The sequence below is a fragment of the Pelophylax lessonae genome (genome assembly GCF_965119305.1).
Source record: "Pelophylax lessonae genome assembly, chromosome: 4".
Lineage (NCBI taxonomy): Eukaryota > Metazoa > Chordata > Amphibia > Anura > Ranidae > Pelophylax > Pelophylax lessonae.
This window is the reverse complement of record NC_138771.1, coordinates 10532661-10550910: the sequence shown is the minus strand read 5'-3', so window position 1 is coordinate 10550910 and position 18250 is coordinate 10532661. Positions and strand designations below refer to the sequence as shown.

The 18250-nt window shown below is 44.7% G+C and overlaps 1 protein-coding gene across 1 annotated transcript in view; it reads left to right on the top strand.

The window, feature by feature from the left end:
* The window catches only part of FAH (fumarylacetoacetate hydrolase), an 83321-nt gene that overhangs the window by 15785 nt on the left and 49286 nt on the right, over window positions 1–18250 (top strand). The window contains exons 2-3 of the mRNA XM_082256041.1: window positions 8410–8520; window positions 10408–10529. Of these exons, the coding sequence (XP_082112167.1) occupies window positions 8410–8520; window positions 10408–10529 (233 nt within the window). The remainder of the gene's footprint in view (window positions 1–8409; window positions 8521–10407; window positions 10530–18250) is intronic.

The following is an 18250-nucleotide window of genomic DNA, read 5'->3' as shown; positions in this document are numbered from 1 at the left end:
TAATGTGAAAAGAGCTTAACGTACCAAAATGTGCCTAAACCTCAACCAATTGTCTTGAAACTTTGCACAGCCCAAGTTCTTCACTTCCCAAAGCTATCCTGGAGGTTTCATCGATTTTGGTCTCCCACGTGGAAAACTGGGGACATTAAGCTCTTTTTTTGGGGAGCTTAATGTGGCTTAACGTACAAAAAAGAGCCTAGATGTGAACCAATTTCCCCCAAACTTGGCACAATAGAAGAGTCTATCTATTCCAACATATTCTAAAAATTTCAGATCATTTGGTAAATCACACCAAAAGTTATTCACATTAAGCTCTATTTTGCAATGATAAAAACGCATAGCTTAATGTGAAAAGAGCTTAACGTACCAAAATGTGCCTAAACCTCAACCAATTGTCTTGAAACTTTGCACAGCCCAAGTTCTGCACTTCCCAAAGCTATCCTGGAGGTTTCATCTATTTTGGTCTCCCACGTGGAAAACTGGGGACATTAAGCTCTTTTTTTGGGGAGCTTAATGTGGCTTAACGTACAAAAAAGAGCTTAGATGTGAACCAATTTCCCCCAAACTTGGCGCAATAAAAGAGCCTATCAATTCCAACATATTCTGAAAATTTCATATCATTTGGTAAATCACACCAAAAGTTATTCACATTAAGCTCGTTTTTGCAATCATAAAAACGCATAGCTTAATGTGAAAAGAGCTTAACGTACCAAAATGTGCCTAAACCTCAACCAATTGTCTTGAAACTTTGCACAGCCCAAGTTCTGCACTTCCCAAAGCTATCCTGGAGGTTTCATCGATTTTGGTCTCCCACGTGGAAAACTGGGAACATTAAGCTCTTTTTTTGGGGAGCTTAATGTGGCTTAACGTACAAAAAAGAGCCTAGATGTGAACCAATTTCCCCCAAACTTGGCACAATAGAAGAGTCTATCTATTCCAACATATTCTGAAAATTTCAGATCATTTGGTAAATCACACCAAAAGTTATTCACATTAAGCTCTATTTTGCAATGATAAAAACGCATAGCTTAATGTGAAAAGAGCTTAACGTACCAAAATGTGCCTAAACCTCAACCAATTGTCTTGAAACTTTGCACAGCCCAAGTTCTACACTTCCCAAAGCTATCCTGGAGGTTTCATCGATTTTGGTCTCCCACGTGGAAAACTGGGGACATTAAGCTCTTTTTTTGGGGAGCTTAATGTGGCTTAACGTACAAAAAAGAGCCTAGATGTGAACCAATTTCCCCCAAACTTGGCACAATAGAAGAGTCTATCTATTCCAACATATTCTGAAAATTTCAGATCATTTGGTAAATCACTCCAAAAGTTATTCCTATTAAGCTCTATTTTGCAATGATAAAAACGCATAGCTTAATGTGAAAAGAGCTTAACGTACCAAAATGTGCCTGAACCTCAACCTATTGTCTTGAAACTTTGCACAGCCCAAGTTCTGCACTTCCCAAAGCTATCCTGGAGGTTTCATCGATTTTGGTCTCCCACGTGGAAAACTGGGGACATTAAGCTCTTTTTTTGGGGAGCTTAATGTGGCTTAACGTACAAAAAAGAGCCTAGATGTGAACCAATTTCCCCCAAACTTGGCACAATAGAAGAGTCTATCTATTCCAACATATTCTGAAAATTTCAGATCATTTGGTAAATCACACCAAAAGTTATTCACATTAAGCTCTATTTTGCAATGATAAAAACGCATAGCTTAATGTGAAAAGAGCTTAACGTACCAAAATGTGCCTAAACCTCAACCAATTGTCTTGAAACTTTGCACAGCCCAAGTTCTGCACTTCCCAAAGCTATCCTGGAGGTTTCATCGATTTTGGTCTCCCACACTGAAAACTGGGGACATTAAGCTCTTTTTTTGGGGCGCTTAATGTGGCTTAACGTACAAAAAAGAGCCTAGATGTGAACCAATTTCCGTGTGGGAGACCAAAATCGATGAAACCTCCAGGATAGCTTTGGGAAGTGCAGAACTTGGGCTGTGCAAAGTTTCAAGACAATTGGTTGAGGTTTAGGCACATTTTGGTACGTTAAGCTCTTTTCACATTAAGCTATGCATTTTTATGATTGCAAAAACGAGCTTAATGTGAATAACTTTTGGTGTGATTTACCAAATGATCTGAAATTTTCAGAATATGTTGGAATAGATAGACTCTTCTATTGTGCCAAGTTTGGGGGAAATTGGTTCACATCTAGGCTCTTTTTTGTACGTTAAGCCACATTAAGCATCCCAAAAAAAGAGCTTAATGTCCCCAGTTTTCCGTGTGGGAGACCAAAATCGATGAAACCTCCAGAATAGCTTTGGGAAGTGCAGAACTTGGGCTGTGCAAAGTTTCAAGACAATTGGTTGAGGTTTAGGCACATTTTGGTACGTTAAGCTCTTTTCACATTAAGCTATGCGTTTTTATCATTGCAAAAACGAGCTTAATGTGAATAACTTTTGGTGTGATTTACCAAATGATCTGAAATTTTCAGAATATGTTGGAATAGACAGACTCTTCTATTGTGCCAAGTTTGGGGGAAATTGGTTCACATCTAGGCTCTTTTTTGTACGTTAAGCCACATTAAGCATCCCAAAAAAAGAGCTTAATGTCCCCAGTTTTCCGTGTGGGAGACCAAAATCGATGAAACCTCCAGAATAGCTTTGGGAAGTGCAGAACTTGGGCTGTGCAAAGTTTCAAGACAATTGGTTGAGGTTCAGGCACATTTTGGTACATTAAGCTCTTTTCACATTAAGCTAAGGACATTAAACGTTTTAGTATTGTACAAAAAGAGCTTAATGTGAATAACTTTTGGTGCGATTTACCAAATGATCTGAAATTTTCAGAATATGTTGGAATAGATAAACTCTTCTATTGTGCCAAGTTTGAGGGAAATTGGTTCACATTTAGGCTCTTTTTTGTACGTTAAGCCACATTAAGCGCCCCAAAAAAAGAGCTTAATGTCCCCAGTTTTCCGTGTGGGAGACCAAAATCGATGAAACCACCAGGATAGCTTTGGGAAGTGCAGAACTTGGGTTGTGCAAAGTTTCAAGACAATTGGTTGAGGTTTAGGCACATTTTGGTACGTTAAGCTCTTTTCACATTAAGCTATGCGTTTTTATGATTGCAAAAAAGAGCTTAATGTGAATAACTTTTGGTGTGAATTACCAAATGATCTGAAATTTTCAGAATATGTTGGAATAGACAGACTCTTCTATTGTGCCAAGTTTGGGGGAAATTGGTTCACATCTAGGCTCTTTTTTGTACGTTAAGCCACATTAAGCGCCCCAAAAAAAGAGCTTAATGTCCCCAGTTTTCCACGTGGGAGACCAAAATCGATGAAACCACCAGGATAGCTTTGGGAAGTGCAGAACTTGGGTTGTGCAAAGTTTCAAGACAATTGGTTGAGGTTTAGGCACATTTTGGTACGTTAAGCTCTTTTCACATTAAGCTATGCGTTTTTATGATTGCAAAAAAGAGCTTAATGTGAATAACTTTTGGTGTGATTTACCAAATGATATGAAATTTTCAGAATATGTTGGAATTGATAGGCTCTTTTATTGCGCCACGTTTGGGGGAAATTGGTTCACATCTAAGCTCTTTTTTGTACATTAAGCCACATTAAGCTCCCCAAAAAAAGAGCTTAATGTCCCCAGTTTTCCACGTGGGAGACCAAAATAGATGAAACCTCCAGGATAGCTTTGGGAAGTGCAGAACTTGGGTTGTGCAAAGTTTCAAGACAATTGGTTGAGGTTTAGGTACATTTTGGTACGTTAAGCTCTTTTCACATTAAGCTATGCGTTTTTATGATTGCAAAAACGAGCTTAATGTGAATAACTTTTGGTGTGAATTACCAAATGATCTGAAATTTTCAGAATATGTTGGAATAGACAGACTCTTCTATTGTGCCAAGTTTGGGGGAAATTGGTTCACATCTAGGCTCTTTTTTGTACGTTAAGCCACATTAAGCGCCCCAAAAAAAGAGCTTAATGTCCCCAGTTTTCCACGTGGGAGACCAAAATCGATGAAACCTCCAGGATAGCTTTGGGAAGTGCAGAACTTGGGTTGTGCAAAGTTTCAAGACAATTGGTTGAGGTTTAGGCACATTTTGGTACGTTAAGCTCTTTTCACATTAAGCTATGCGTTTTTATGATTGCAAAAACGAGCTTAATGTGAATAACTTTTGGTGTGAATTACCAAATGATCTGAAATTTTCAGAATATGTTGGAATAGACAGACTCTTCTATTTTGCCAAGTTTGGGGGAAATTGGTTCACATCTAAGCTCTTTTTTGTACGTTAAGCCACATTAAGCTCCCCAAAAAAAGAGCTTAATGTCCCCAGTTTTCCGTGTGGGAGACCAAAATCGATGAAACCTCCAGAATAGCTTTGGGAAGTGCAGAACTTGGGCTGTGCAAAGTTTCAAGACAATTGGTTGAGGTTTAGGCACATTTTGGTACATTAAGCTCTTTTCACATTAAGCTAAGGACATTAAACGTTTTAGTATTGTACAAAAAGAGCTTAATGTGAATAACTTTTGGTGTGATTTACCAAATGATCTGAAATTTTCAGAATATGTTGGAATAGATAGACTCCTCTATTGTGCCAAGTTTGGGGGCAATTGGTTCACATCTAAGCTCTTTTTTGTACGTTAAGCCACATTAAGCTCCCCAAAAAAAGAGCTTAATGTCCCCAGTTTTCCACGTGGGAGACCAAAATCGATGAAACCTTCAGGATAGCTTTGGGAAGTGCAGAACTTGGGCTGTGCAAAGTTTCAGGACAATTGGTTGAGGTTTAGGCACATTTTGGTACATTAAGCTCTTTTTACATTAAGCCGTGGACATTAAACGTTTTAGTATTGTACAAAAATAGCTTAATGTGAATAACTTTTGGTGTGATTTACCAAATGAGCTAAAATTTTCAGACTATCTTAGCGTCAATAGAGTCTTGTATTGTGTGAAGTTTGGGGGAAATTGGTTAACATCTAAGCTCTTTTTTGTACGTTAAGCCACATTAAGCTCCCCAAAAAACAAGCTTAATGTCCCTTGTTTGCCTCCTGGAAGACCAAACTACATGAAACTTCTAGGATATATTAGGAAAGTTAAAAACTTAGTCTGTGCAAAGTTTCAGGGCAATTGGTTATGGTTTAGGCACTTTATTACACATTAAGCTACATTAAGCCATTTTCACATTAAATGTTTTAGTATGTCCCTCGGAGAAGGGATAGTGACGGTTTAACAATGAAGTGCACCAAATCACGTAGTGTTTATATTTCTCCACTAGAGGGCGCTGCACTACCACTAATCTCAATGAATCCAAAACTATCCAGATATCCAAACTTGTACATATGGCAGCAATATAGTGCAGCTTCACTGCCTCTGGATGTAGATTGTGCCGACAGAATAAAATATAACAGAACAAGGTTTCATATTTGAATAGTTTGCAGTGCGCATTTGTTATACGATCGTTGTCTGACGGTGTGCGCACCAATCAGGCGATCTTTGCATTTTTTTTTCTCTGTATCTGAACTGATTCTCATGTAGTGTTATCACAAAGAATGAACGAATGGATGAAGAGTTGTTGAGTAAAGTGAAGATAACCCTGAATAATGACATTGAGAACAATAGCTGTGCGAAAGAAGCAGATTCTTATCACGGTGGTGGAGATGAACACTGCTACCAAAATTTGTCCACAATAACCGGATTCCTGAATATTCTGTTATCAGCAGACAGCTAAACTTGTACTGCGATGTCCTTTCCAGTAGAGATAAGGCCGGGTTCAGATCTGTGTGGTGCCGTTTCTCCACGTTGCATTTTTTTCCTGCGTTTTAGGCGTGCTGCCATTAAACCAGGGCCGTTTTCAAGGCAGGGCAAAAGGGGCAGCTGCCCTGGGCCCCATCATTGTTTGGGGCCCAAAGCAGCTGCTTTATACATGCCAATTATCCCAGTTTAAATTCTTTTGTCCCTTGAAGTTTCAGTCCCATGCTGTATCCCAATATCTCAGTGTGAAGTTCTGTTACTAATGCTGCCCAGCTCTGCTCTATTGCCACATGCAGGGGACTCACCTGCAGACCCTGTGTTTACATGTAAATAACCTGCAATGCTATGTAAATTGCGTGGCATTAATATGTAAATAGCCGCGGACCAGCTGCATTGATATGTAAATAGAGGCAGCATTCAAATGTATATCATGACCCCCTGAGGTCATATCCACCTTCACTTCTGCTGAATGCTGCCCACTGGGGTGGTAAAGGGGCATGCTTGAAAGTCCTGCCTACAACTGTGGTCATTAAGCCTACCATCAGCCAGTTCAGCAAAGGTAAGCAAATTGGAAGTGGAACCCCTTTTCAAAACACCATGGTGGCACAGCACCGTGAATTTTGGTGGATGTGAATACGCACATCTCAGCAGATGGGTGAAGGTGTCATTAACAATTAATGCTACAGCTGTGTACCAGCTAAAGGACAGCACGTTTCTGTGCTGTCAGGAAAGCAATTTTGCATGCATTCCTGACACAAGAAATGTGAATGCAGGCTGAATGTCTGTTACATTGGTGGTCAGTGTAAATCTTCTCATTACATTGGGGCTTGGTGTACAATCCTTTCATTCACACTAGTGGCCAGTGTGAATATCCCCCTTATATTGGTTGTCACTGATCCTATCTACCCCTCAGAATTGCCACTGATCACAGCCCCCCTTCCCCAGCATTGCCACTGATCCCAGGAGTCCTAGTATCCCTAGGAGTTTTATATCTATTGACCTTCCCAGTCCATGGTGTTCAGGCAAGCAACCAATCAGTGGGCAGTAATGATGTGCACTAACCTCTTGCAACCAATCATTGAGCGGTAAGGATATGCAGTAACCTCTAGCAACCAATCGGTGAGCAGTAATAATATGCAGTGACCTCTAGCAACCAATTAGTGAGTGTTAAGGATGTCCAGTACCCTCTAGCAACCAATCAGTGAGCAGTATTATTGTACAGTAATCTCTAGAATCCAATCAAAAAGCAGAAGTCATGTGCTGTAACCTCTAGCAAAAAACAGTGAGCCATAATGTGTGCTCCAACTTCTAGCAGCCAGTCAGTGAGCGGTAATGATACACTGTAACCTCTGGCAAACAATCGCAATTGCTGCCTGATCTGATTCAGTAAACTCATTTTGTGTGTCTCAGAGCAGGCGGAGAGTGAAATTGCATGGGGGGGGGGCCCAAGAAAATGTTTGCCCAGGGTCCAGTCAATATTAAAGACGGCCCTGCATTAAACTCTATTAGAGATGCAGCATGGAGGACTGTTATGCGCTTTCATGAAAACGCACGTTCTATTAGAGTTTCATGGCAGAAAACAAAATGCTGAAAACCGCACCGCATTGATGTGAATGAGGATTTTGTGGCAGAAAGTGCATTCTATGCAAGGTAAAAAAAAACCTTCTGTGTGCAGCCCCTCCCTCAATCTTGATCCAGCGATGTGCACAAGAGCTAAGCATCTCCTGGGACTCCCTCTCCTCATTGGCTGAGACAGCAGTGGGAGCAGGGCCAAGCTGTGGCTCTGTGTGTCTTATGGATGCATAGAGCCGGCTCAGGAGTGAGTATGCACCGGTGCCCCCAGAGCAAGCGGCTTGCTAATGGGAGCATTGGCTGAAGAGGAGGAGCCAAGAGCACCGTTTGGGGACCCAAGAAGAAGATCAGGACTGTCAAAGTCACTGCTTTGCATGTTTATTTAACTACTTGCCTACCGGGCACTTTCACCCCCTTCCTGCCAAGGCCAATTTTCAGCTTTCAGCGCTGTCACACTTTGAATGACAATTGTGCGGTCATGCAACACTGTACCCAAATGTATTTGTCACACAAAGAAAGCTTTCTTTTGGTGGTATTTGACTTATAGACATATTTTTTGCCCTATAAACAAAAAAAAAATCTTGAAGAAATTTTTTTTTTTTTTTTCATATTTGGTTATAAAATTTAGCAAACAGGTCATTTTTTTTATCCTTCACTGATAGGTGGCACAGATGGGCACTATTAGGGGGCACTGATAGGTGACACTGATGAGGAGGCGCTGATTGACAGCACTGATAATCAAGTGGGAGAGAGGGGGGGGGAGAGAGAGAGGAGGGGGGGGGAGAGGAGGGGAGAGAGAGGGGGGGGGGGGAGCGGAGAGGAGGAGAGAGAGGAGGGGGGAGAGAGAGAGAGAGACTCTCATCATTTGAAATACATGTTCTATGCATTACTGAAGATCAGATCCTATGGGCGAGGGAGGGGGGGGGGGGTGGAAGTAGACGGGTTTCCCAGAACAAAAGTATAAGATTCACTCCTGCATAGGAGGTGAAATGATCCCTGAAATTGTTCCGTGTATTCACAAGAAGGATACACAGAAATGTAAAATATATTACAGATTAAATAAAATGATTCTTTTACTTCCATACAGCCACGGCATCGGATAGGAGTGGCTATCGGGGACCAAATCCTGGATCTGAGCGTCATCGGACATCTCTTCAATGGGCCGTTCTTGTCAGCACACCGGGCCGTATTTAATGAGGTAGAGTACAAAACGTTGGGCTGTTCTTGGAATTTGGTTTAGTCTTTGGTTGTGCTGTAGTTATCTCAGACTGATTGTATAGTTTTTCACCTGGTTTTTCCCAAAGCTTAAGTTGGCTTGTGATTTCTCACTGTTGCCAGTAGATGTCACTAGTATCACTGGTCACAGTATGGGATTTCACAAACAAAATTAAGATATTAATATTTATATTTCCTTCAGGCAATCCAGTAGGTGGTTTAGGCCTTTGGTGCATGCTGGGGGAGGATATAAATATTCGGACAGGCCATGTGATTGCTTTCTTTCCCAGGGCTGTGGCCTAGGGAGGTGCTGCTGGATGCAGCTCTGCTGTCAGGCCCAATAGCCTGGTTTGGGGCCATAACATGTGCTGAAGTGGTCACTTCTGGTGTGTTCCAGTGCGTCTTTGATGCAGTTTCAGAAAAATGGCGGTCCTCTGCACACAGACTGCGACTTCCTGTCGCATAAATGTGAATGAGATGGGCAAATGATGGCTTTAGCTCCTTATCTAATGAGCTGGGGATCGGTTGAATGGGGTACTTATGAGCTGGGGATCTGCTGAATGGGTTACTATTGAGCAGGGGATCTGCTGAACGAGGGTACTAATAAGCTAAAGATTTGTTGAACATGGGTACCAATGAGCTGGGGATCTGCTAAAGGACGGTACTAATAAACTGAGGATTTATTGAAAATGGGATCTGCTGAATGGGGGTACTATTGAGCTTGGTATCTTCTGAACGGGGGTACTACTGAGCAGCAATTTGCTAATGAGGGTACTATTAGGCTGAGGATTTGCTGAACAGGGGTACTAATGAGCTGGGGATCTGCTGGATGGGGGTAGTAATGAGCTGGGGATCTGCTGAACAGGGGTAGTAATGAGCTGGGGATCTGCTGAACAGGGGTAGTAATGAGCTGGGGATCTGCTGAACAGGGGTAGTAATGAGCTGGGGATCTGCTGAACAGGGGTAGTAATGAGCTGGGGATCTGCTGAACAGGGGTAGTAATGAGCTGGGGATCTGCTGAACAGGGGTAGTAATGAGCTGGGGATCTGCTGAACAGGGGTAGTAATGAGCTGGGGATCTGCTGCACAGGGGTAGTAATGAGCTGGGGATCTGCTGAACAGGGGTAGTAATGAGCTGGGGATCTGCTGAACAGGGGTAGTAATGAGCTGGGGATCTGCTGAACAGGGGTAGTAATGAGCTGGGGATCTGCTGAACAGGGGTAGTAATGAGCTGGGGATCTGTTGAACAGGGGTAGTAATGAGCTGGGGATCTGCTGAACAGGGGTAGTAATGAGCTGGGGATCTGCTGCACAGGGGTAGTAATGAGCTGGGGATCTGCTGAACAGGGGTAGTAATGAGCTGGGGATCTGCTGCACAGGGGTACTAATGAGCTGGGGATCTGATGAACTGGGGTACTACTGAGCAGGGGATTTGCTAATGAAGGTACTAATGAGCTGGGGATCTGCTGAATGGGGGTACTATTGAGCTGGGGTTTTACTGAACGAGGGTACTAATAAGCTGAGGATTTGCTGAACATAGGTACTAATGAGGTTGGGATCTGCTGAGCGCCTTTAAAACAAATAAAACACATCACAAAAGCATGTTGAAGCAGTAGGCGCTTTAATGTCAGATAGCTAAAAAGATGAATGGTGTCAGTGGGAACTTATCTGAGAGGCAGAAGTTGCTCATTGCTCAGGGAACCCCTAGCAACCTCTGGAGGAACCCCAGATTTCCATGAAACCCTGGTTTGAGAAGTCCTGCTCTAAGGAGTCTCGTTAGAATAAATCTGCTGTTTTCTGCATAAAGCAAACCTATTTTCCTGAGGCTGATGGGTGTCCTGTGCTAAATTCTGTTTTATTGCTTATTTATAGCCGACTCTGAACAGTTTTATGGCCCTTGGGCACAACGCATGGAAGGAGGCCCGGCAAGTTCTACAAAAGCTCCTGGCAGCATCTGAACCGACACTCAGGGACAACAAGGATCTGCGTGCCAGGTGAGAGGGCGCCGCGCTGCGTACACTGCAGTGTTATTTCGTCGACTAAAACTGACTAAAACGTTTTTGTTGACTAAATTAACACTATTTTAGTCGACTAAAATACGACTAAAACTAAAACAATATAGATGACTAAAATACGACTAAAATTAAAATGGCATTTTAGTCATAAGACTATAACTAAAACGAAATAAAAATTTGACATCATCAAAATGAACACTCCTCTGCTGGCCATTTCTATATCGGCAACACAATTCCACCCAGAGCCTGTAATAATAGCACATTAAAGTTTAAACATGTATTGCACCACCGCATACGCATAAGTTAGGCTCCATGTACACGGGACGCTGGAAATGGCCGTTTAGGAGCAGTTGGGCGTTTTTTTCAGAAGCCCCTGAACCCATCTACATTTTATCTTATCTGTCCATGTACACCAGGTCGTTTACAGTCATTTGCAGGCAGTTGCGTTCAGGGACTGTTTTTAGAACGCAATTATTTGCGTTCGAACGTGTGTTTCCCGGCGTTTCAAATGCACAAACGCGTCCGAACGCGATGACCAGCGTTTAGCGTTCGTGTTTTTCCATTTTAAAGGGGAATGATTTTTTTGACCTCCAGGAACGCTTCTAAACGCAAACGCCCGCAAACGCTGCTAAACGCCCGCTAAACGCGGTTTCAAACGCCCTAAAAATTCCAGCTTTCAAAGGGACTTTTAACAACGTCCCGTGTACATGGAGCCTAAGGAGCATCTACTAAGCTGCTGAAAACTAAACAATTAAGAAAAAGGCTTTTCTTATTATTTTTCCCTAATATTTAATGTTGGTAATACATTGAGGTAATATGTGCAATGATATTACAGCCAATGGAGTTTACAGCAGTGTTCATTTCGTCAACGAAAACGTTTTCGTCACCGGCATTTCAACTGACGAAAACGAGACACAGAGTATAGCACATTTTCCTCAAATGACAAAAATCAAATCCGTTTTTTGTTAACGAACGAAAACTAAACGAGAATGTGAGGCAGGGCATTTACCCAACTTCCGATTTTCATGGAGCTCCGCCTGTGTGACGTCTGGCGTGGCGTGCCCCGTGACGTCCGACGTGAAGAGTGGACTACTACAAGAGAGTCGACTCGAGACCAGTCACCTGACCTCACCAGAGCCCTGCAGCTGCAGCACTACAGCCAGACGCGCCAGGCCCGACTCATCACACGGCACTGGCACCCGGCCACCACCAGAGCAGAGCACCCACTGTAAGATAACAGCCAGGCCAGCTATTACTGCCTCCCTGAGTCCCCTCAGACCACTCACCAGTCACCACTGGCATCCGATTCCACCATCCATCCAGGACTGTGTGCGTGTATATAGGCCGCTGAGGCCCGCCCGGCCCATCCTGTTCAACAACTTCAGTTCAGAGTCAGACAAGAGACCCCCCTTAAACCTGAGACCCCCATCTAGCACTCTGAGCAGCACTGTATGCACTCACTGCACTGACTGCAGGCAGCAGCATTACAGGCCTCCTCTCTGACCTGACCATGACCATAGATGACTAAAATGTAGGACGTTTTAGTCGACTGAAATGTACTAGACGTTTTAGTCGACTGAAATGTACTAGACGTTTTAGTCGACTGAAATGTACTAGACGTTTTAGTCGACTGAAATGTACTAGACGTTTTAGTCGACTGAAATGTACTAGACGTTTTAGTCGACTGAAATGTACTAGACGTTTTAGTCGACTGAAATGTACTAGACGTTTTAGTCGACTAAAATGTACTAGACGTTTTAGTCGACTAAATATGACTAAAACACTTGCAGAAGACTAAAATGGGACTAAAACACTTGCAGAAGACTAAAATGGGACTAAAACTAAAATGCCATTTAACTAAAATGCCATTTTAGTCCTAAGACTAAGGCTCCATGTACACAGGACGTTAGAAAAACCGTGCTGCAAGGCTAGTTCTGACGCCGGGAAAAAGCAGCTGTTAAACGTGCTTTCAGTAGCTTTTTCCATTTGCGTTATTGCACGTTTGGCCACGTTGCTTTTAGCAGCGTTTTTTTCTGCCTCCATTCAAAATCAATGGTTCCCTATGGTAGCCTATTGATTTGAATGGAAGTCGCACCGCAAGTCGGATCAGGATTACCCGACTTGCAGCGCGACTTGCACTGTGAGAATCTTGAGGGGGAACTCCACGCCAAAAATGGGGAAAAAAACTGCGTGGGGGTCCCCCCCCAGGTTCCAAACCAGGCCCTTCGGGTCTGGTATGGAATTTGAGGGTAGCCCCACGCCGAAAAAACGGTGTGGGGTCCCCCCCCCCCCAAATCCATACCAGACCCTTATCCGAGCATGCAGCCCGGTAGGGCAGGAAGGGGGAGGGGACGAGCGAGCGACCCCACCCCCCCATGGACCATACCAGGCCACATGACCTCAACATGGGGGGGTGTTGGTGCTTTGGGGCAGGGGGAGCTCTGCACCCCCCACCCCAAAGCACCTTGCCCCCATGTTGATGAGGACAAGGGCCTCATCCCCACAACCCTGGGGGGATGATGCAGAGCTCCCCCTGCCCCAAAAGCCTGGGGGCAAGGGGCTTTGGGGTGGGGGGTGCAGAGCTCCCCTTGCCCCAAAGCACCAACACCCCCCCCCCCAGTCCGGGGGAAGGCCGCTCGCTCATCCCCTCCCCCCTTCCTGCCCTACCAGGCTGCATGCTCGGATAAGGGTCTGGTATGGATTTTGGAGGGGACCCGCGCCGTTTTTTCGGCATGGGGCTACCCTCAAATTCCATACCAGACCCCGAAGGGCCTGGTTTGGAACCTGGGGGGGACCACCACGCAGTGTTTTTCCCATTTTTGGCGTGGAGTTCCCCCTCAAGATTCTCACAGTGCAAGTCGCATCATCCTGATCCGACTTGCGGTGCGACTTCCATTCAAATCAATAGGCTACCATAGGGAACCATTGATTTTGAATGGAAGAAAAAAAACGTATAACGTGGCTGAACGTACGTTCATCACGTTCGGCCGCGTTTCTGCGTTTGAAACGCCGGAAAACACGCGTTCGAACGCAAATAATTGCGTTCCAAAAAAACGTCCCTGAACTCAACTGCCTGCAAATGACTGTAAACGACCTGGTGTACATGGACAGATAAGATAAAATGTAGGTGGGTTCAGGGGCTTCTGAAAAAAACGCCCAACTGCTCCTAAACAGCCATTTCCAGCGTCCCGTGTACATGGAGCCTAAGACTATAACTAAATTAAAATTTGCTGCCAAAATTAACACTGGTACACTGAGCACCGAACTCTCCATCTATGTGTACAATCAACGAACAGTCCTCCAAGGACCTTCGTTTACTCAGTGCTCGGGGTCAGTCACCTCAATTACTTCTGACAGCCTCCTTCTCGCCTTTCCTTTACCGTGAGGTCCCCCGCGAGTCACCGGTGTCATCTGACTTATGATTGAATAAACTGACGTCTTTATTCTGGAATGATCCTCGAAGAAGTTCAATCGCATTCATAGACCAGCTTCAGCCTCTCCGTATAATGAGAATCGGGGGGGGGGGGGTGGAGGGGAGGGGGAGATTTGTATTTCTCACTTTGTCTTCTGTGTGCCGCAGAAATATCATCAGACTATAATACAGGATGATTAATACATGAAAAGATAAGGGGGAAGGGGGTATCGCATATTGGGGGTCGTTGGAATGTAATGGGAAGAGTAACAACCTACCATGGTCCTCCAAGAACCAAGTCCTTCCAGTAGACCTCATACACACGATAGCAAATATTGTAGAATAGAAAAAAAAAGGAGATGGCGCACTCCAGAATAAAAGCCGATGTATAAATGTAATCTTTGTGGTTTAAAAGTCACAATAGCCTAACCTTTATTGCTAACGCATTTCACTCGATCAGCCTAAAGCTGAATTCCAGTTATGGAAACTTTTAGGCTAGGTTCAAACTTGATTCACGTGCGGCCCACAGCAGGAGTCCAGTGCGTCCCTGTTCTCCGCCTTAGGACGAATCAGGCCCAAACTTTTGCCTGAATTCGGACCTGAAACGGAGCCAAAGATGCACAGGACCCCCTATGACCAATTTGTGACCGTCTCCTGTCATGCGAATTGGATGCAGGAAAACCTCGCATCCAATTCGCAGAAGTGTGAACCCAGCCTCAAAGTTACTCCGGTCCAGCTTGAACTGACTATATACAGTATCTGACAGAAGTGAGTACACCCCTCACATTTTTGTAAATATTTTATTCTATCTTTTCATGTGACAACACTGAAGAAATGACACTTTGCTACAATGTAAAGTAGTGAGTGTACAGCTTGTATAACAGTGTAAATTTGCTGTCCCCTCAAAATAACTCAACACACAGCCATTAATGTCTAAACCGCTGGCAACAAAAGTGAGTACACCCCTAAGTTAAAATGTCCAAATTGGGCCCAATTAGCCATTTTCCCTCCCCGGTGTCATGTGACTCGTTAGTGTTACAAGGTCTCAGGTGTGAATGGGGAGCAGGTGTGTTAAATTTGGTGTTATCGCTCTCACTCTCTCATACTGGTCACTGGAAGTTCAACATGGCACCTCATGGCAAAGAACTCTCTGAGGATCTGAAAAAAGAATTGTTGCTCTACATAAAGATGGCCTAGGCTATAAGAAGATTGCCAAGACCCTGAAACTGAGCTGCAGCACGGTGGCCAAGACCATACAGCGATTTAACAGCACAGGTTCCACTCAGAACAGGCCTAGTCCTGGTTGACCAAAGAAGTTGAGTGCAAGTGTTCAGCGTCATATCCAGAGGTTGTCTTTGGGAAATAGACGTATGAGTGCTGCCAGCATTGCTGCAGAGGTTGAAGGGGTGGGGGGTCAGCCTGTCAGTGCTCAGACCATGCGCCGCACACTGCATCAAATTGGTCTGCATGGCTGTCATCCCAGAAGGAAGCCTCTTCTAAAGATGATGCACAAGAAAGCCTGCAAACAGTTTGCTGAAGACAAGCAGACTGAGGACATGGATTACTGGAACCATCTCCTGTGCTCTGATGAGACCAAGATAAACTTATTTGGTGTCAGATGGTGTCAAGCGTGTGTGGCGGCAACCAGGTGAGGAGTACAAATACAAGTGTGTCTTCCCTACAGTCAAGCATGGTGGTGGGAGTGTCATGGTCTGGGGCTGTATGAGTGCTTCCGACACTGGGGAGCTACAGATCATTGAGGGAACCATGAATGCCAACATGTACTGTGACATTCTGAAGCAGAGCATGATCCCCCTCCCTTCAGAGACTGGGCCGCAGGGCAGTATTCCAACATGATAACGACCCCAAACACCTCCAAGACGACCCCTGCCTTGCTAAAGAAGCTGAGGGTAAAGGTGATGGACTGGCCAAGAATGTCTCCAGACCTAAACCCTATTGAGCATCTGTGGGACATCCTCAAGCAGAAGATGGAGGAGCGCAAGGTCTCTAACATCCACCAGCTCTGTGATGTCATCATGGAGGAGTGGAAGAGGACTCCAGTGCCAACCTGTGAAGCTCTGGTGAACTCCATGCCCAAGAGGGTTAAGGCAGTGCTGGAAAATAATGGTGGCCACACAAAATATTGACACTTTGGGCCCAATTTGGGAATTTTAAATTAGGGGTGTACTCACTTTTGTTGCCAGCGGTTTAGACATTAATGGCTGTGTGTTGAGTTATTTTGAGGGGACAGTAAATTTACACTGTTATACAAGCTGTACACTCACTACTTTACATTGTAGCAAAGTGTCATTTCTTCAGTGTTGTCACATGAAAAGATAGAATAAAATATTTACAAAAATGTGAGGGGTGTACTCACTTTTATGAGATACTGTATATACCATACCTGTGGGATTCCTCTGAAATAATGGTAGGCAACCTTTCAGAGGATGAGATCTACCTGGACAACATGGTGGCGCCTTTTTAAAAAATAATTACCTACCAAGCTGCCAATAGAAAGACAGCATGAAGAACACATAGTGTCTCACAATTGTATCATCTGCCCCCTCACATAATTTCACAGCATCCCCACATTGCTGTCCTCTGCCCCCCCCCCCCCCCACAGTAGCATCCCTTGCCCCTCCTCTTCACATCACTTTACAGCACCCCCACAGTAGTGTCCTCTGCCCCCCTTCACATCACCCCCTTGACAGTAATGTACTTTGCTCCCCCACAATAGTATCCTCAGATTCCCCCCCCCCCCCCCACAGCAGTGACCTGATAGAACACCTTTGGGATGAATTTGAGTGGAGACTGAAAGCCAGTCCTTCTCATCCAACATCAGCGCCTGACCTCACAAATGCTCTTCTGGAAGAATGGTCAAACATTGCCATAGACACTCCTAAACCTTCTGGACGGCCTTCCCAGAAGAGGTGAAGCTGTTATAGCTGCAAAGGGTGGGCCAACTCAATATTGAACCCTACGGACTAAGACTGGGATGCCATTAAAGTTCATGTGTGTGTAAAGGCAGGCGTCCCAATACTTTTGGTAATATAGTGTATGCATAGCTCCCAACTGTACCTGATTTCGAGGGACTGTCCCTGATTTAGAACACAGTCCCTCTTTCCTCTTCATTTGTCCCTCATTTTGGTCTGATCTATATAGTTGTATATAATATGCACTATCTACCAAAAAGTTTCCCAGTGCTAAACCTTTCATCCAATTTCTAAACTGCGGCATTTGTAAACTTTAACCACTTGCAGACCGCCGCACGACTATCTACGTCGGCGGTCAGCCCCTCACAGGCAAACTAACGTAGGGCTACGTTGCTTGCTTGTGAGGGTCTAGGGAGCGAGCGCGCGCCCCCGCGTGGTCACGGACCCCCCCCGCGCGTGTGACCAGCGGACCCGATGTCCGCCGGCCACCCGGCGATCGGCGAGGGAGAGGGAGAATGTCAGGCAGCTTGTGTAAACAAGCCACCTGTCATTCTCCTCGCTGCAAAGACACTGATCACATGGATCTACTATGTAGATCCGTTGATCAGTGTCCTTACAGCTGAAGCCACAGCCAATCACAGTAGAAAGCACGCCCCTAGGGACACACACAGCCCCTCCCTCCCAAATAAAGTTAACCCCTTCACTACCAGTGTATTTTTACAGTAACAGTGCATATCAGGGGCGTAACTACAGGGGTTGCAATCGCTACCGGGCCCCATGCTCCAGGGGGCCCGTTGCAAACCAGTGGGTGAACTTCTAGGATCTCAAAGGTCACACTTGCGACCGGGCCCTGGCATTTCACCACTGTGGGGACGCCCCAAGATTGCAGGAAGGGGGCCCACTGCAGAACTTGTGAAAGGATCCTGATGCGGGACCATAATAAAAGGCCATGCAATGAGATTAAAGAGCCCCAGGATTAGTGGGAAGAGCCCCGGGCTTGAAGGGAAGGGCCCCGGCCAGGAGTCTGGGGGGCCCTTCATGGTTTCTTGCATCGGGGCCCTGAAGGTTCTAGTTACGCCTCTGGTGCATATATATAGCACTGATTACTGCAGTAATGTCACTGGTAACCCCAAAAGTGTCAAAAATGTCAGTCAAGGGTCCGATCTGTCCGCCGCAATGTCGCAGTACCGCAAAAAAAAACGCAGATCGCCGCCATTACGCGTTAAAAAAAAAAAACAACAAAAATGACAAAAGTCTTTCCCTTTGTTAGTAAACGCGATAACTTTTGCGCAAACCAATCAAAATACGCTTTTTGCGCTTTTTTTTTACCAAACATAGGTAGCAGAAAACAAATT